Source organism: Passer montanus, unplaced genomic scaffold (genome assembly GCF_014805655.1).
Source record: "Passer montanus isolate IOZ18808 unplaced genomic scaffold, ASM1480565v1 scaffold21, whole genome shotgun sequence".
Classification (NCBI taxonomy): Eukaryota; Metazoa; Chordata; class Aves; order Passeriformes; family Passeridae; genus Passer; species Passer montanus.
Window position 1 is genome coordinate 389,802 of NW_024366703.1, and position 19,194 is coordinate 408,995.

The 19,194-nt window shown below is 55.9% G+C and overlaps 1 protein-coding gene across 1 annotated transcript in view; it reads right to left on the reverse strand.

The window, feature by feature from the left end:
• The window catches only part of PSD (pleckstrin and Sec7 domain containing), a 37,994-nt gene that overhangs the window by 1,808 nt on the left and 16,992 nt on the right, over positions 1 to 19,194 (reverse strand). Inside the window, exons 6-16 of the mRNA XM_039708765.1 lie at positions 16,468 to 16,662; positions 15,880 to 15,960; positions 15,210 to 15,322; positions 14,346 to 14,404; positions 13,709 to 13,798; positions 4,398 to 4,441; positions 3,056 to 3,234; positions 2,194 to 2,264; positions 1,466 to 1,623; positions 998 to 1,142; positions 249 to 392 (exon numbers count right to left, since the gene is read on the reverse strand). Coding sequence (XP_039564699.1) covers positions 249 to 392; positions 998 to 1,142; positions 1,466 to 1,623; positions 2,194 to 2,264; positions 3,056 to 3,234; positions 4,398 to 4,441; positions 13,709 to 13,798; positions 14,346 to 14,404; positions 15,210 to 15,322; positions 15,880 to 15,960; positions 16,468 to 16,662 — 1,279 coding nt within the window. The remainder of the gene's footprint in view (positions 1 to 248; positions 393 to 997; positions 1,143 to 1,465; positions 1,624 to 2,193; positions 2,265 to 3,055; positions 3,235 to 4,397; positions 4,442 to 13,708; positions 13,799 to 14,345; positions 14,405 to 15,209; positions 15,323 to 15,879; positions 15,961 to 16,467; positions 16,663 to 19,194) is intronic.

Below are 19,194 nucleotides of genomic sequence, written 5' to 3' on the forward strand. Positions count from 1 at the left end.
CAGTGCAGCAGAGAAAGAGGTTGGCAAGCTGGGTACTGTCCTATGGCCAGCATCCCTGCAGGGGGGGATGCTCATGGTCCCTCCAACCCAGCCAGCATCCCGGGGCAGAGGAATGCTCATGGTCCTAGACCACAGCAGTGGCAGTGTAATTCGGCAGTGGCAGTGTAATTCAGCTGATGGGATGGATTAGTCCCATCACTGAGGATGGCCAAACAGGTAGGGGCAGAGGGGGACATCTTCCAGCTTACCTCAAATTCCAGGTACTCTTCCTTCTGCTTTAGCTCCTCGTACTCCTTGCCTTTCACCTTCTTCTCAGGCAGTGAGGAACGATGCTCCAGCAGCTCCGCTGACATTGTCTTGAACTTGGTCTCATGGTTCTTCACCTGCTCCTCCTGGGGAAGGGTGGCACCATGTCAGTGCCCTGCTCTGTCCCCCTGTTAGTGTGAGATGGCCAGGGACAGAACAGGTTTTTCCTCTTCTAGGAGCAGCCAGGATCTCCGCTTCTGCTGCTGGGTTTGATTTTTTTATTTTTTTTTTAATAATGGCAGGCAAAATCACAGGCTCTTGGGGGCAATCTGCTCTCACCTCATAGGGGGGTTGACTGCAGTCTTAGAGCAGAATTTAATCCCTCTAAAACTAGGCTGGTGTTTTTTTTAAATCCTTTCTGCTCTATGAATAACTGCCCTGGTATGCACGAGTGCTAGCTAATCCCTCCAGTCAGTTGCCTTTCAAGGTCCCTGGCAGGACCTTGCAAGCCGTGATGTGGGACCACTTTCTCCTCCATGGTCTGACCATCACCTGACTCCAGCCCCACTGCAAGGAACAAGCCCCCACTGTCTGCCCCCAGTCTCAGTACCCATTTTCTCTGTCTCCCCTTCACCTCACTGGGGAGGCAGCTGGATGCATGGCACCACACAGATCCCACCAGAGGGAATGTGCCACTGGCAGATCCGGGGGTTTGTCCCAGGGTCACCATTGTCCCCCTGCTGTGGCCCACCTGAGACAGCCTGGTGCAGGAGCTGGGCAGCAGCGGGCGGCTGAACTTCTTCTGGGAGCCGATGGCTGCGGGGAAGGGGGGCGCAGAGAACATGGCTGCCACCACGTTGATGCGCGTGATCCACGAGTGCATCTGTTCGGGGTTCCTGAGAAAAAAGGCCAAAATACACATGGGCTGTCTTTGTCAAAGACAGAGGGATCTGCTCCACAGACAAGGTCTGAGTCCCCCAGGCTTGGCCATCGCCAGCCATGGCACCTGGGACTCTACCCACAGGCAACTTGAGCCCAGCAGGGTAGGAAAAAGAGGAGCTGGGCATCAGCACTGACACCAGGTCCCTCTCCTTCCAGAAAGGGCCAGGACAGGAGAGAACAGAACAAGGTGGCTCTAAGCCCCATCCCACCTTGACTCAAGGCAGGGGAGCTTCTGTGCCCCAGCATGGGGCCCAGCCAGGGATCCTGAAGGACTCACTGTGCTTGGAAAAGGAAGACCCTCCAGTCAGCTGTCCTGAGGTAGAAGACATTGGGTCGCTTGCTGTAGTCAGATGCCCGTGTGGCAAGCGAATGGTGGATGCTAATGGCATTCTTCAGTTCTTCTTCTGCCAGTGCCTTCCCTGGCTTATACTCCTCCTGCAAAGCATGGGGTGTTTCAGAGCCAGCTCAGGGATGCACCCCACCATGAGTCAGCTCTGAGGTTTCAGGAACTGCAGACTAGTGCTGGCTGTGGCAGGGCTTGGAGATCACCCTTCACCAGGCAGCTGTGGACGCTGCTTCCAGCTCATGCTACACCCCTGGAGAGAGGCTACACAACCCAGGCACATTGGCTTGGCAACAGCACAGGGGGCTGTTCCCCGCTGCCCCCAGTTCTGTGTGTGTGCCTGCAGGGAACTGGATGTGCAGCCCAACTCTCCAGTCAGGGAAAGACCCTGGTGCCCTTCTCTTCCCAGCCAAGCCCCCCGCAGGCAGCGCTCTCAGTTAGCAGCGCCTTTCACTGCCCAAGCTGTACCCAAGCACCCCGGGAACAGGGATGCCACCAGGTCCCCAAGCAACAGCTCAGGCATAGAGGGTGCTGAGTCTGCTTAGGCGAGGCTTTGCAATGCTGTGCTGCAGGTCCTCTCCCACTGCTGTGGAGACTGCTGTCTCTCTGGACTGGGGACAATCCCTCTCCCAGGTGCGGATGTGGGTGGCCTTGCTGCCTACCTTCTGCAGGTAGAGAATCATTCCCTTCAGGATGGCGTGGAAGGGCTTCCAGCCGCGCTTCCCTCGGGGTGCTGCCAGGGAGGAGAGAGCAGCTCAGACATCAGCATCAGAACTGAGCGGGGGGGAAGAGCCGCCCCCCACCCTCCTCCAGCCAGCCCTGCCAGGACGCACGTCACCCCACCCCCGGGACGGGCAGCACGCCAGCACTGTCCCTGTGCACCTGAGCCCGTGCAGGCCACGTGGCTGGCAGATGGTGCTGCTGCAGGGGGGCTGCTGCTGCAGGGGGGCTGCTGCTGCCTCCCGGGGCCGGCTGTGCTGTGCCCCCCCTGTGCTCCCGCCTCGCTGCTTGTGCTCGGCTTCACTGCTGCTCCCTGCTCAGGCGTGGGGACAAGGCAGTGCTGCCTGCCAGGTAATGCTGCCTTTGAAGGGCGGCTGCATCTAATCACTTCTAGGCAGCATTAGACGGCCAGGGCTTAGGAGGGATTTTATTGGGAATACGGTGAACGTGCCTGGCAGTGCCCAACCAGCTGCAGCCCGCTGTGTGCCTTGTCTATCACACCACAGGGTGCTTCCCTTCACCCACACAATCCTGGGGCAGGGTTGCAACCCCCAGAGATCCCACCCCACCACCCTGCCTGCCCCTTTCCCAGTGCTGTGGGCAGGGAGAGGCTTTCCAGCTCCCCAGCCTGAGGGCTGAATTATGCCTGGCACAGCCAGACAGACGGGGCACTGATGCTGGAGGCTGGCATAAAGCTACAGACTGACATCACATAGTGACTCCTGCCCTGCTTCCCATTCAGTTCTGGAGTTCACTGGTGCCCTCTTGCCCCAAGTGCCCCCCATGGGCTCCCCTGACACCTACTTTTCTTGCAGTCGGGATCGGCGTGGATCTTGCGGACTAACAGCCCGTGCTTGTAAGTGGCAATGCTGGCATCCTGGGAAAAGTCCAGGAAGGGGTTACTGCAGCTGCTGATGCGCTTGATGGACTTTGGGTTGGGATCTGCCAGCTCCGAGAGGGACTTTCTTAGCTCCTCTTCATCTCTGCCAATCAGATTTGGGTGAGGAAAAAGTTTGTTACCATTCTAGGGACAGGAAATACCAAGTTCCCCACTGGTTGGTGCCACTTTTAGGCCTGGCTTCTGAAAGGGAAGCCAGGAGCAGCAGGCCAGGATGAGCAGTCTTCCATCAGCATCCCAAACCTAGCCATGCCCGTGAGCCCCTGTCTCTCTAGAGAGCTGAGGTGCTGCCTGGTCCCCTGAAAGACATGGCATTGGGCTTTTGCTGCTGATTCAGGGTGGGACCCCTGCCTGCCCCAGGGAGTGAAAAGCCTTTTTTTGGGTAGGAGTGCAACAGATGCCAGCCAGGCTGATGAGCCAGAAGTGATGGAGGAGCAGTACCCCAAGGCTTGGCACTACCACAGCCCCCTAGCCCATGGCATACAGGCTCACAGGTCTCCAGCTGGTAGGAAGGAGGGTATAGAATGCACTGCCCCCCAAAAGGAGAGACCCCCAAATGTGGGGATTTTAAGGGTGGCACCACACTACGGGGCTCAGAGCCAGAGGCAAAGGGGTGCAGGGGGACTGTGGCAGGAAGGCCTTGGGCAGCAGCAGGAACGGGTGTGCCCCCAGTGTGGGCAGGCTGCTCCGGTGCCGCTCCCCCGTCCGCAGGAAGATGTGGGAGCCCAGAGCTGCTGCCTCCCCACTCCCTCAGCTGCTGCTGCTAATTAAACCCCTCAGCATCTGCCGGCGTCTCCATGGCAGCGGTCGAGTGCACCGCTCAGCGCTGGGTAGCACCAGGCTGATTAATCCCCGCAGCGCAGGCGCGGCCGCTCCTGCTGCTGGAGATGGCAGCTGTGGGCGAGGGTGCAGGCACCCTGCGGGCCCCGGCACAGCCACGGCACCTCCACAGCCCGTCTGTTCCCACCCTGGACAGCCACCAAGGCACAAACCCAGCCTGAAGCTGTAAGAAGCCAAGCTCAGGTGGTTTTCCCCCAGCACGCTGGAGAAGGGGCCCCATGGCAAGGTTGAGGGCAGCCAGGGGTACACTGCCTGCACCCCAGCCCAGCCCATCCCAAGCTCCCTCTCCTTCCCTCATCCTCACAGGGGCAGCTGCCCTGCAGCATCATGGTTTGTGTGGCCTCTGGGGCTGGGTGGATTCCCTGCCCACCCAGAGCCATGCAGCAGCATCCCCCCAGGGGTACTCACATGGCCCACTGCAGCTTCTCGTTCTTGATGGAGCCGTACAGCGCCTGCAGAGAGAAGAGTGGGGGGTCAGCAGGACACCAGGCTGGGGGTCTGCTCTGGAGAACAGAGGAGGCACGCCAGACTGGCTTAGGGCCTCTGGAGGTCAAAGTAATCTCATGCCAGTTTGTTCTAGTCCAGATCTGTCCTGTCTAGGCTAGCCAGGTGACCTCGATTTAAGGTTACAGACACCTTGTCCTGGGGACCACGGGATCTGCAAACCACCCCACACCCCAAAGAATTGCTGGGGATAGTCCTGGCATTTTGCCCTCTCCTACCCTTTGTCTCTACCTGCCTGTGACAGTGCCACAGTGTTAGCAGCACAATGGTGAGGCACACCTAACATTTCCAAGTGCTTGGGAGAGCTGTTTCTCCCTATCCCAGGGTGTTTCAGGCTGGTAAAAATGACAGCCTTCAGGAGGCCTGAGCCCAAGGAGAGCAAGCTTTTGGGACAGACTTCATTGCTGCATGCCTTCACCCTGCTCACTGGAACCTCAGCCTGCTCCAGGGCTTCCAGAAGCTCCATGCCACAAGAGACCACAGCTGACAACTTCACTGCAGTGAGCCACCCACCCTGGGCTGGCAGAGACCAGCTCACGGCAGCACCCAGCACTCCCCAGCAAGGCATTGCTCCCACAGGAGCACACTTGGTGAGAGACTTCAGCACTGCTGGCCCTGCCCTGGCAGAGACCCTAGCATGCTGTCCTTCATGAGGCCCTCAGAGCACCTTGTCTTCTTGGCTGGTCAAGGCAGGAGCTTGGAGAGGCTGTGGCCTGCCTCCACCCCCTCCCAGCACCTCCAAACATTTCTCCCTCCTTGGAGACCCAAACAACACCCATCTGAGCAAGGCAGGGTCAGCTGCCTGTATTTCTTCACATGAACAAGCTAAGCCTGCCTGCAGCAGGATACTCCAGGGCCCCACTCCCAAGTGTTTGTCCAGTTTGAGCTGGGTGCAAGCCAGCAGTGCTCAGCACAGCCCTGCAGTCAGGGAGGCTCCAGAGAAGGTTTCAATACAGCGCTCACAGAGGGCTTCAGAGCAAGATCTGGAAGGCATCATCCTTGAAGGAAAATAATCGAGTCTTGCACAGGCTGTTCATGCAGCTGTCAACATCCATCACTGGGCTGGAGACTGCTACTGAGAAATCTTGCTGGGGGCTGAGAAAGTACAGCTGGAGGCGTGCAGGGGCCCGGGAATGCTGGCCAGCAGACAGCCCCAGCGGTGTCTGGGGAAGGGACATCCATCACTCCCAGGAGGCGCAGCAGCCAGGATGGAGTGGGAACCCAGCTCCTTCCACACTTTCCCGCTGGGGAAATGCTGGCATAGCACCAGCTCGTTTCTCAGAGGAGGAAAGGATCGTCTCAATCTAGCAGGCAGAAAGTAGGGTTCAGTTCTCTCCTGGGAAGACAGGAGACCTATAAAGAGGTAATGGCCTCAGAGCCTGAGAGAAGATTTGATCCCAGACCCATTCATCCAGTCCCAGTGCCAGAGGGGCAGGATGCTAACTTGTGAGCAGGAGGTACCAACCAGTGGGCTGGCAGCAAGGCAGCCAGAGGAGCAAAGAGACTTAGAGAAGAATCTGGGAGGAAAAAAGCAATCCAAAGCCCTGCAGAACATAATCTGGGAGCAGAGCAGGGGGATAAGCAGGATCTCAGAGAAATGCAGATGATAAGGAGTCACTATGGGAAACAGAAGGGAAGGGATCTTACTGCTGAAAAATACTGAGAACCAACAAGCACAAAAAGGAGACTAAAAAAAATGGCAGAGTAGTGGGCACTGGAAACTAAAGCACCTCAGAAGAAAAAGCACCTCAGAAAGAGCAGGCAGAGTGGCACACATCTGGCTCATTGGTGATACACAGAAGTGTCAGCTCCCTGCCCCAAGGAAGAGTGATGTGAGCCAGCTGAGCAGGGATTTTGGAGGGCTGGAGAGGACCCCAGCCCTGTGCAGGGCTTGCAGAAGGATTGCTGCTAAATGATGAGTGAATGAGCTAATAGAAGATGCTCGAGGAGTAATTTGGGATAGCACAGTGCTGGGTAACAGCCTGGCAGAATACTGTGTTACAAAAACCTGGGCCCTGGGACTCTGGCTGAATACTTCAAAGGCTGAATTGCCTTATGGCTTCAAAAGGCTCCAGCTGCCCTGCTACAAGCCCCAAGAGCATCCCACCAAGCCCATTACCAGCAGGGGCTGCCAAGTACCACCTCAGAGGCAGGAAGCAGGGGCTGCTCAACACTCCTGTGCAAGGAGACAGTGAGAGGCAAACAGGAAAACTGTGTGACTGAGAAGGCAACACGGAGTTTTACATCTACTCTTAAAACCTGCCAAAATTCTGCTTGGCTAAACACCAGCCCCAACCAAAACCAATCTCAGGTACAAAGCTGGTGGACTCAGCCCAAGTCCTGGCTGAGGAGATGCATTCCAGCCACAAAGCCCAGCCTGCTGTTCTAGTCCCATAGCAGAGCCACTGCCTGTCGGTCCACACAATTCTGGTGTACAGATAGTTTCTGTTTGGGAAGTGCAGGTGATGTAGGCTCCTGAAGCCCAGCTCACAACCACGTCAGCAGAGACACCGGATTCATCGCTCAGCACGTCCCTCTCTCCAGACTCTCTTTGCTCTGTGGGTTCATTTCCCCTGGGCCAAAAGTACAGCAACTCCTTGGCATCTCTGAGCTTGCAAGTACTAGCCAAGAGAAAGCTGGGCACTGGCCACATGCCACTATGGACGATGACCCCAGGCATGGTTGGGGTTTTTTGCTGGGTTATGAGCTCACCATTGCAGCACGCCAGGCCAATCAGCCAGCTCTGCCCTAGACATGCGCAGCGCTAAAGAGACCCAGGAATGTGCTGTCCCAGGGGGATTTCTAACTGAATCAACATCTTTCTTTGGTGCTTTCCCTCCCAAAAGGAGGCTGAGAGGCTGTCCGTGTGTCCTGCTCTACCAAATGTCTCAAGGACAGTTGAGGGGCTGCACTGGCAAGAGGCAGGTGGCTCTGATGTTCTAGCCCAGCCATGCTGGGACAGCCTACGTAAGCAGGGTAGGGACAAGACACCCGCCTTCAGCTCCTCAGCTCAGAACAGACCAGAGGCAAGATCCAGTGATCTGTGGAGCTGAGCAACAAGCTGGCTTGAACACAGCTTTGGCATGGGACTGCACTAAGGGCTGTAGCCCAGCAGTCAAGTGACAGATGAAGGTTGAGGCAGGAATTTCAGCATCCGGACGAGGATTTTAACCCTTTCTGGAGTGCTTCTTTTATGCATCGTAACTCTTATGGATACATCCCCTTTCCAGTCTGCTTGCTCCTCTGTTAAACACAGTGCTCAGCTCTCCATGCAGCAAGGTGCATATCAAGGCTCCCCTTTCTCTTTGTCAGCCCTGTGACTAGCCATGGGTTCATGACATTCATGACAGACTTCACAGCCACCAAGCACCCTCCCTGCAGTCGTTCTACCTCTCTCTCTGACTGAGAGCATTTAAATATGAAAGCTCAATTGCTGGCTGTCCCCAACTTTATCTTAGCAAAATATCTTTGCTACATCCAGCCATAAAGCTCTGTGAGGTCCCCCAGGCACACAGATGTCCCAGCTGCACTGATCCAAACAGCAGGGTCAGATCAGGGCTGTATGTCAGAACTGTACCTATGTAGGGTCCCTAATTCATCTTGGCAGATTCCACCCCCCCAACCCCCCACCTCCTGCACCTCCACAGCAAGCACAACCCATGCTCAAGAACAACTCATCACCTGGCACATACCAGCCTTAGTGCATATACCCCACCAAGTTCCTCCTTCCCTCCCTCCCCTCTGCTGCAGAAGGGTTCCTGTGTGCACACAGAGCAGACTGACTTGGGCACAGACTTTTACTCCCATAGAAGGGGCTGTCACGGGGACAAATGTCCTGTGCATCACCTTCCACCCTGCTGCAGTCATGGGTGGCAGCAGGTGACAGCTACCCATCCCGGCCCCACACTTTTGACTCAGTAACATGGTAAGCTGCATCAGCCTCTTTCAAAATATTTAAGCCGCTCGCTGCCCAGGCAGCTATCACCCCCAGGACAGCAGCCCCTTCCCAGAGCAGCCCCTCAGCGCGGGAAGCGGCGACCGAGCGTCTCCCAAGTGCATGTTTCCATCCGAGTGCGTCACAACTTAATGCTGCCCCCAGACCGTACTGCGCTATGACAGCAGCGCGGCTGCCCGGCCCCGCCGGGCTGGCTCTGCCCACGGGGGCAGCCCGAGAGCTCTGGGGCAACCCTGACTGCTCTGCCCCAGCCTGCCTGCGAGGAGGGGGCTGGTGAACGCTCTATTACACCCGAGGCAGGCACCCGAGCGAGGCACGACCCGCCCAGAGACAGCCTGCTCGCTTCTTCCCACCTAGGACCGATGCGCACCAGCCTAACATCTCCAAAAGGGATGACGGCTCCCAGCGAGCCAGCTCCTGGCAGTAAAAAGCCCTTTTTTGTCCAGCCGCTCCTTGCTCTCAAACTCCGCTCGGCTGGGAGCCGGGGCTGCGGCGTTACCCTCCGCGCAGCCTTGCGGCTCTCCCTGACGCCCAGGTGGGTGCCAGCCTGCCCCGGCCGGGCTGGCCAGGGCACGGCGCAGAGCAGCCCCTGGCAGCGAGCCCGCGGAGCCTGTCACTTGTGCTAAGCCGTAGGGCAGGTCCTAGCGGTACGGCTCTGTCCTGGATTCCTCTCGCAGCGATGTTTTCGAGCAAGCACTGCTGCCAGACCACTGTAAGCGGCGCAATGTCACCCAGGTCTCGCCGCGCTCCCGCCACTCCCGTGATCGGGGTGGGATGGCGGGGGGAGAAATCTAGACTTGGGGACAGGACCCTCCGGCGGAGGGGGCATGGTGGAGACCCGGCTCCGCAGAAAGCAGGCAGGAGACGGAGATAGGGCTGCCTGCTCGCTACATCCGTACTAGGGCTGAGGCTTTTGCAGCGGGCAGGACGGCGACTGTCCGAGCATGTCCACCCGCCCATGTCCCCGCCGGGGCGCAGCGCTGAGCATCCCTCCGCGGCGCTCCCCGCTCCCCCGACCCGCCGCTTACCGGCTTCTTCTTACGGCGGCTCTGGATGCGGCTGACCACCAGGTCGGTGTAGAGCACCGGCTTGAGGGTGCGGGAGCGCTGGGGCCAGCCGTAGCAGAAGGTCTCCACGCCGCGGTAGTTGCGCCCGTAGCGCACCGAGCACATGGAGCGGGACCGCATGCGCCCCGCGCTGCTGTTGATGCTGTTGACGCCGATCATGCTGCCGGCGGCGCGGGGGGGCGGCGGAGCGCCCGGCGCGGAGCCCGGCCGGGCCGCGCCGAGGGGCCGGGGCGGGCAGCCCACCGCGGGGACGGCAGCCCCGCCGCCCGAGCTGCACCGCCCGGCCGTCCCTGCCTCCTTCCCGCGGAGAGCGGGAGCAGGTGGCTGTGCCTTCCTGGGGGGCCGCGGTGGTGACATCGCCCGAGCTCCAGGGGCCAGGTGACAGGCACCTCCACTCGGCTCCAGCTGGGCAAGTTTCAGAGCTGCTGCTGCTGCAGCTCGGGCCACACCAGGGACCTACAAAACCTTCAGGAGATGGGTCCAGTGGACATGTGCTCAGACCTTCCACCTACAGTGCCCTCCCCACATTTCAGCCTCTTGCCTGTCCCTCCCAGGTCAGGCCGGAAACAGCGGTAGCTACAGTCACCCGGCTGGTTACGGGCAGGACAAAGACGCTTCAGGCACTTAGGCAGCTGCTCCTGTGAAGAAGCAAAAGCTGGGCATCCTTGCAGAAAGCACAAGGATCGATACGTAATTTAGTTAGGCTTGACTGATCAGGAGATGCAGCCAGTGGAGAGGGGGAAATTTTCCACTCTGTCCTACCTGTTTGGCATAGTGATCATTTGACACAACTTGTGAGGGAGGGGGCATGGATGTCTGGCACATCAGATGTACTGGGCTGCCCTGAAGCCCAGGGGAGCCATGGGAGACAGAAGCAGGGCAGCCCATCGTTCCCAGGGGAAACAGGCAAAAAAAAAAAAATAGCCCAGGGGATTAGACTGAGCAAGCATTCCTGTGATTATAGCTCAGAGGTGGGAGCCAGGGCTTTCTTCCCACATTGCTAATCACTTACCCAGCACTCTGAGCGTCTGAGCCCTGCTGTTGTGCCTCCAAGCTGGAAGGTGGGGGCCCATCCTACCTTCCTCCCCCGAGGACCCGACTGCATTGTCAGGCTTAATTCATTAACATCTATGACGTGCTCTGGGCTCCTAGGCTGGCAGGCAGCACGGATTTGGCTCACTCCTGCAATTGCTAAGCAGTGCTGGTGAGAAATGGGGCCCAATTTGGCCCTACTGTTTTTTCTGCCAGTCAGTGAAACACAAGGTTAAGCTAAAAGAGTAAAGAAGATGGGGACGAGCTAAGGCTCCACAAAGTGATCAATCACATAAAGGTCAAATCCACATCTGAAATGTAACAGACAATCAGCAATGGTGAGTGAAATCCCAGGGGGCCTGGGCTGGAATCACACTGTCAAGAGAAAAGCAACATCTCAAGAGCTAACCAAAACAGCACCAGCTCCAGGATGTCCTGCTTCCACCTCCTCCCTTGTTGCATGGGCAGCTGCTGTCATATGGCCACAGGAGTTCAGGCCCAAGCCTGCAGATGTGGGCATCGTCAGGCACAGCATTATATGGGCTCTTATATCCCTGGCATGGCTCCATGCCTGCTCAGGGGGACATCTCAGCTGGAGAGCTGGGCAGCCCTGCCTGCAGAGTAGAGTTCTCCAGGGGAGCTTTCAGAGACAAAGGGTTTCCAGCAGCACTGCTGGTAAGGCAGCACTGCCTTAGTTCCAGCAGCAGTGCTGTGCAGGGCATAGTGAGGTACTGGCAGTGAGGGGGATGTGATGCTCAGCTGTGAAAGCTCTTCAAGTGTTTTCATTGCTTCTGCATAAAAATGGGACTGTTTACACGTATTATCTAGTAGCAGATAAAGTTCTCGTCTGACTCAAGCTGCCACATGCTCTCAGGCATCATGCTGCGTTTATCTTGGGACTCCCTGCAGCCAGAGATGGGGGGAGTGCTCTGGCTCCCTGCAGATTTATTCCTGAGGCTGTGCTCAGAGTCACAGGGGATGGTGGCCTTGTGCCCCTGCAGCCACCTGGGTCCTGCCCTGCTGCCCCAGCTCCCTGGTAGTGAGTGCTTTGGGTGGGAGCCACCTCCAGCCCTCCAGCTCTGAAGTCCATGGGGTAGCAGCCTGTGCTATCTACCCAGGCAGGCTTGGAAGAGCCTAAGGACCTTTCTTCTGTGGTGCTGGAGCTGCCCAAGACCCGGCCTACAGGTTTGGGAAGCTCCTGTGAAGCCTGCCTTCCCCTCCCCTTACCCTTAGGAAACGCATTTGCTCCTGGAATGCTAAAATTAGCCAGCCAGCTGTGCGGCACGCTTGCACAGGAGCCTCGGTCCCCAGGCACAGCCCACAGCCAGGTCTGCCAAGGAGGAAGCATCCTGCTCGGGGTAACAGGGCTAATGCAGGCTGACACAGCAGCAGGAGAGCCTTTCCCTGTTTGTCTGCCCCTGAGCCTGTGCAGGGACCACAAGGCATCAGACAGGCAAAAGCAGTGGGCAGAAGGGAAAGAGTGTCTTCTCTGGATGAGCTGGCTAAGGCTGCCCAAGATCCCCTTGCCAGTTCTCCCAGCACAAGCCAACAGCACTTTCTCCCTCTCACCTGCCCCAGAAACCTACTCCCCCTAGCACGGGCAGGGGGTTTCCAAAGCGGAGCGGTGCTTCAGGTGCTTCAGAAGAGCTGCTGCCTGCCCTGGCTGAGGTTCTCACACTGTCTTCCACTCCCCCTCCCAGCGTGGCTCCTGTACAGAGGCGGCTGAAGCGGCGGTGGGCAGCGCCGCAGCTGCAGAGGGAACAGGCCATTTTTAGCAGAGCAGCCTCCCAGCTGCTGGGCTGCCTGGAGCTGTGCGGGGCTGTGCTGCAGCACTGCAGCCTTCCTCCACTTCCCTACATCCAGCAAAGGTCTTGGCCACTGCTCATGAGAGAAAGCCTGTAGCTTCATGGCACTTCCTTGCTGCCCTATTTCCCTCTGTCTGGGATCTGATGTGGTAACTTCATCTCATGTGTTTCAACTGCTGGTTTTCTGAGGGGCTGAGCTTATTAGGGCAATGCCTCAAGTGTGGGCACCCAAATATGGGGCAGTGAGGGATGCAAAGGGGGCACACCAAGAAGTCTGTGGAGCTCAGATACTCCAAGGTGTAGCAGCACTGAAGGGCCAGGGTTCATATTTCATAGGTTTCCATCCATTTTGTGTGCTAAAGCCATTTCTGGAACTGGGTTTAAAATTAGAGGAGAATTTTTCCTGAGTAACTCCTTTTACTGGCAAAGTGTGGGCTGAGAGGGAGGACAGCCCTATTGAGAGCTGCTGGTAACCCCTTAATGATGGGGTGAGCGACACAACCAGGAATAGACCCACAAAGGCTGAAAAGGGAGCTCAGCTTTTCATCCTCTGTTGCCTTTTTTCATCAGCCACCTCCCCCCGTTGTGGCTCCAGCACCCTGTGGGAACCCATCTTCCACATCACGAGTATTTGCCAACTGCAGCGCTTCACCAACAGCAGCAGTTTCTGCCCAGCAGACCCCATGGGAGCTCAGCCTATTCCCAGGGTCTGAGGCAGGGAGACAGCAGCTCAGAAAATCCTCCTGGGAGCAGGCAATGCCAGAGAAGCACAGCAGTCCAAGGCCAGAGGTGCTTGCTTTCCCTGACCAAGCCCCTCTAGGAACTGGGTCAGGCAGGGAGAAGGCAGGAGTCCCCCAGTCCCACCAGTGTGGGGAGTTCCCAGCTCCAAGGTTTTAACCTCCAGCCCACTCTCCCCATCGTGATGCCTTGCCTACATCACCTCTGCCACCAGAGATAGCTCCAGTCGCAGGGCCTGGCCAAAGTTTTGGGTCCCAGTGCTTCAGGGAGTCAGAAAGGGCTGAGGACCACGGGACTGATGCCAGGAAGCCTCTGGCTGCAGCTGGGCAAACCAGCCCTAGTAAGATGCCCCATGTGTGCTCCCTTGCCTGCAATACAGGCACAGCAAGAGCAACGAGGGAATCAGAACCCCAGGCAAAGCTCCAGTGTCCTGCTGGGGGAATGGAGCAGCCCATGTTCCCCTCAGCAAGGCAGGAGCACAACTGCAGGTTCAGGGATCATCACTGTTCTTGCATGTAAATGCATCTTGCATTCATAGCATCTCAGGTAGCCCTCCATGTGATCCAGCCCAAAGCTCTCACTTCTGCTTGGCCAGCCATGGAGAACAACCAAATTTACCTTGAGCAGGTCCTTGGGGAAATCAGTGCCTCCATTGAGTCCCTCCAAGTTTCCAATGAAGTCGGAACAGGACATTCTCTTCCCAATGTTCTGGGGGAGTTGGGAGAGAGAAACATCAGGATTACCTTTGGGACAGAGGTCATTGCTGGCTGAAGCAGGTCTCATAGCCCAGGAACAAACACCCCATCTGCACAGAGGGGTGAGGGACCAGTCAGGTCTTTGGAAGGCTGCTTGCAGGTATGGGGAAGCTGCTGGCTTTGCAGTGACTCCCGGAGTTTTAAAAAGGCTCCTTTTTCAAAATTGTGTGCTCCCTGCTCCCAAAGGCAGCTGGTTTTGGAGTCTCATTCCCACCTTCTTTTCCTGTTCAGTTTTCTTTTCTGTCCTCGTTCCACCTCTCAATCTTTCAGCTCAGCAAGTCTCCTTCAAAGCCCTGCTCCATCCCTCATTATCCCCTCCTCTAATTTAGCCTTTCTTGCCTCTCCTCACCAAACACATTAGGGGTGACAAGCTCTTATGGGCCCAGGGTTCCATGGCTCCTACTTGTGTGGCACTATCCTCACCCTTCCCTGAGCACCTATGGTTTCAGGGTGGTGAGGTCAGACAGGGACAGACTGGAATGGTGGCATTGGTAACTTACATGTCCATGCAGATCTGTGTTTAGCAGCATCAGGGCGCACGTGAGGGTGTGGGCTCCGTCTGCAGCACAAGCACAGGACAGGAATTAGAGCTCCCAGCCCAGCCCTGCAGCTGGTGCTCCAGTGCCTCAGCATCTTAAGAAGGCTATGGGGTCTCTGAGCCTCCAAGACAGCGCTGAGCCCCCTCCTCCCACCCTGGACACAAGGGACACAGCAGTCACTGCAGTGCTGACAGCCTGCAGGTAAGTAGGTAGGAGGCTTCCAAACCTGAGCATACAAATTCCCTTCCAAGCCTGCTGCCCCTATAGCCAGGCAGTGATGCTGCTGCTAATCCTGCAGAGCTCCTAGCATGGCAAGGCAGGACCAACACAGCCTCTGCCAGCCAGGCAGCCCAGACCTCACCAGTGCCAGAGCCAGCCCAGGGCAGACCCAGAAGCAGACTCATTCTGTGTGAATGCACACAGAAGTGGTGTGAAGACATGAAACAGTGCAAAGCGAGTGTCTGTGCTCCCGAAATGCCAGGCACACAAGTTTCCTCACTTAGATAGTCCCTGAGCTGAGGGTCTGAGAGCTGGGGTCTATTTGGTGAGGAGTGTGCTAACTGTGTCTCTTGTGCTAATCTGTTCAAGGTCAAAATTAAGAATGGATTGAGCCCTAATTATGCATCATCCAACCAGACCAGGTTTAAAAAAAAAAAAAATCTAAAGCATCTGTCATTTGAGGGAAATGACATACTGGGACTGTCTTCTAAGGCATCAGTATAGGCTCTCTGCCTGCTCTCTAGTTTCAGTTTGAGCACATTCACTGAGCTGACAACACACACATGCACACACACACACTCCCCACAGAAACGCACAGTTTCTTACCCTCTGAAGAGATGGCATTGGGATTACACTCGTAGTAGCGCTGGGAAAAATGAGCCAGCACTCGCTCTCGCTCTTGCGTCTCTCCCATCAAGGCCAGCTCTTTTAGAAAGGACCTGAAAAAGCAGCAGCAGGGTTGGTCGCACATGAAGCCCACTGCAGTTTCTTCAACTCGCCCTGTGCAGGAATGGAGCTGTGTTTTTGGGTTTCAAGATCTTCCTGTGTGCTGGATGAAGCCTTGTTTTGCACAAACTTCCCTCCCTCCAAACCCGTTGTGGGACTCTCCTCCAAGTCCACAGCACCACATCCTGCTGGCACATCGCAGAGACCTACAACCAGTCCCAGGAGCTACACTGGGAAAGGAGGTAGGTGTAACAACAGAAGGATTTGAGTTCAAGGCCTGGAAAGTCAAGCCTAGGTGAACTAAACTGTCATTCAACTGAACTGACCATTGAGTTCCTGCCAAGACCAGGAGTGTTTTTTCTTGGTTGCATGGCTGAAAGACCATCTTGGAAATCACCCTCTCCTATTTAAGAGGTAAGACTGGTGGCAGTCATGGGGTCTGCTTGCTCCTGCAGATCTCTGTTTGGTTGCAGAGCTGCAGAGGGCACAGTCTGTTGGGACCCCACCCTGGTGGCCACCACACACACACATGTACACACACAGTTCTGACCTGAGAGCCTGATCCAGACTCATCCCTGTGAACACGAAGAACTTCAGATATTCCCCTGCCACCATCCTGCTGAACTCGTTGCTGGAATAGAAAAGGGGGAGAGTGAGAATGGAATTGACCAGGCTGTGGGGACAGCCAGAGGCACACAAGGGTTGGGTGGATTCCAGGAGGCTGGGAGCTCCCCAGGGTTGCACGAAGCATGCCAAGGACAGAGACATCCCATGTTCCTATGAAACTCAGAGAAGTCACCCACAAATTCACTGGGAATATGGGGCACATAAGAGAAAATGGAGAAGCTATAGAGGGAAGGGCCCACGAGAGGTCAGTTAGCCCTCCCCATGCCCCAACACTTTACTGAAGCATCCAAGATGCAGTCATGGTAGGAAGGTACGAAAATCTGGATGTCTCCTAGGTTTTAAGACCTTTAGAGGGAAGACCTGGTACAAACGTACCAGTGGTGAGGAGTGGGTTTTTGGTCCTGCCAGCAGTTCCTTGCCAGCCTGGTGACCCACAAGGGCAGCAGCTGCAGGTGCCCTGCAAGTGAGCTCCTTGCAGAATGGAATATTCCTTCCCAATACCCACACGTACTTCTTTCCCAGGTGGCGAGCCACATCTGCTTTTTTAAAGCCATCCAGGTTGTAGAGCCTCTTGGCCAGGCGTTTGGCAGCCTCCAGGTCAGCCTTGTGTCCATTGGAAAGGGTGTCCGTGCTGCCCAGGGCCAGCTGCTCCACACTGTCCATCTCTGACTCTGAGTCTGAAACCAGCTGGCTCTGGGGGCGGTCGCTGCAATGGGAAGGGACACTCCACGTTAGCCTGCCTACAGATCCCCTCCTTGTTCAGCTTCTCAGGAAATGCATGTTCCTCACCCTGCTTTGGAGACTAGCTACTCACTGCTGGGACCCAGGATGAACTGCACTGGTCAGAGACACTCTGGGGTCAGCTAAGGGAGCTAAGGGAAGGTATAGGAATGCAGGTTTGGGAGGAGGGGCAGGGCGATGGGACAGCACCAGTGACTGACTGGACCAAGGCACTCAAACAACATTCATGTCCTTTCCTGGATGTGGAAGGAAAGGACAACTACTCCAAAGTCCCCCACTTTGAACCTGTGAAACTGTATGTGTGGGCTTAGGCTCTGCCAAGCTCAGCTGTAGCAGAGACTTGGAGCAGAAACATGTGCAACATCACATGCTGTCCTACAGCTCTGTACTCATTTTTTAATCTGGACAAACTCCTCGTGCTGCTCTCAAGTGCAGTTTCTATCCAAGACAAAACAACTCCAATTCCTTCATTCACCTTTGCCCACCCACTGATTTCAAAGCACTACACAGATGGCAGAGATGAGGCAGAGAACATGAGGAGGAAGGAAAACCCCCCTGGCCTCCCAGCTCAGAGTGGAGTGCAGTCTTCTCCAGGCTGCCCATCAGCTCTCAGCCCACCACGCCTTAAATGGCCATGTTAGGAGACACTCTTGGCTTGGCCCCCACAGCAATCTGACTCAGCTGTGCAGAAGTTATCCCAACCAAAAGCTGGTTGAATCTAATCAACAACAAATGTTAAGCAACTCTGACCTCGCCCAAATTTTCTGGCAGCTCTTACAATGTTCCAGTCTGATTTATTTTTAAAAGTCTCTAATTGAGTTTTAAGAGGCCTGCTCTCCTGAGCCAATTACCCAGGCCAATCTCCTTGAGGCTTGCTTTTTTCAAGGATGAGCCTCCTCCTGCTCAGCACTGCCCGTCCCAGGGGAGCCCTGCACAACACTGGCAGGCTGCCTCACGCCTCGGGGGCTCTCAGGTGCCATCCTCTCCACCTTCCTGTCACCCCCAGCCAGCATGCAGCAGGAGATGCTGCTCTGCACTCAAACCTGTGGGTCAGACACTTCCATGGTGCAAGTCCTTGGAGAGATGTGCTTTGCTCAGACCTCTGCTGAACTCAGTGGTACCAGGGGGTGATTGTGGTGGGTGGCCAAGCCAGATATGTGCTCACTTGGCTCCAGTCCTCCCCAGGGAGACTATCCATCACTCCAATGCACCCTGGTGGAAGCAGCCACAAGACTGGTGACAATGTCACCCTGAGCTCACCAGATCTGACTCCAGCTCTGGGGAGCTGGGCAGGCAGCTTCCAGCATCACTGTCTGCACCATGAGCACACCCCATACTGTGGACAAATCTCCCACCTGCCTAAAAGCTCTTCTCCCAAAACAGCCACATCCAAAGGTGCTGCTATGGGCCCTGGTGCCTGACTGTGCCTTCACTGTCTGGCACGGTCACAGCTGCTCTGAGGGGTGCCCGACAGCACAACAGGCTGGCTGCTGCTGGGCCAGTGCTGGGCACTCTCCTGGCCCCACTTCAGCTCCTTGTGTGGCAGCAGTCACTGTGAGCTCAGCCAAGGACAGAGGTCACAGGCTCTTTGATTCCCAGAGGCAGAAGACATTAATCCATCCCAGCAGCTGGCACCTGCTAGCCATGCATTGTGGTGACTGTGTTTTTTTGCTAAAATCTTTACCTGTTATCACAGATAACAGATAAAGATATGGCCAGCTCCTGGAGCATCCAGGTAGCCATGCATTGTGGTGACTGTGTTTTTTTGCTAAAATCTTTATCTGTTATCACATGGCCAGCTCCTGGAGCATCCAGAGACAAACCTAGAGCTCCAAATCTCCCCCTGTGACCTCTCTTCCTAATCTATGGTCCTCAGCTTTGTACCTCATGCTGAGCACCCAAGTATGGGGCCACTTAAAAAATCTCTCTTGTCCTTCAATACCTGTATCTTCCTGCAGGGTCCCAACCTGTCACTACAGTCCCTGCCTTGCTTCTTGCAATGGGCATGCAGGGATCTCAAACCTTGAGTCTCAAAGTAGCTCTACCAGTGGAATTTGCTGCTTCTCATTCACCAAGTTCCAGCACTGATTTGGTGTTTTACAGCAAAGCATAACCTTGCTCTCAGGATGAGGCACTATTCAACTATGCCGTGAAATGGGTTTTTTTCTAGCACTCAAGCCACTCTCATGCAGTTAAATATGGCCAGTCAGCCTCTGTGGGCTCAGTATGCCCCCTTTGTGGTACCTGTCTGCCACCACTCAAAGCCACAATTGCCTTGGAGAACATGCAGCTTAAAGACAGAAAAACAAGAGCCCAATTCTCAAGCAAATAGAGAGCAGAGCAAGAGACGTGTCCATGTCTGAGGTAATTGAGGTTATGCTAATTTCCTCGCCAATGAGCTAATTGCAGGTTTCAGGGTAAGGCTTTTTTGGTGTGTTTAGTAAAGTGACATTTTAGTTTGGCTTGAAGAAACACTGAGATAATATTTTTTTTACAT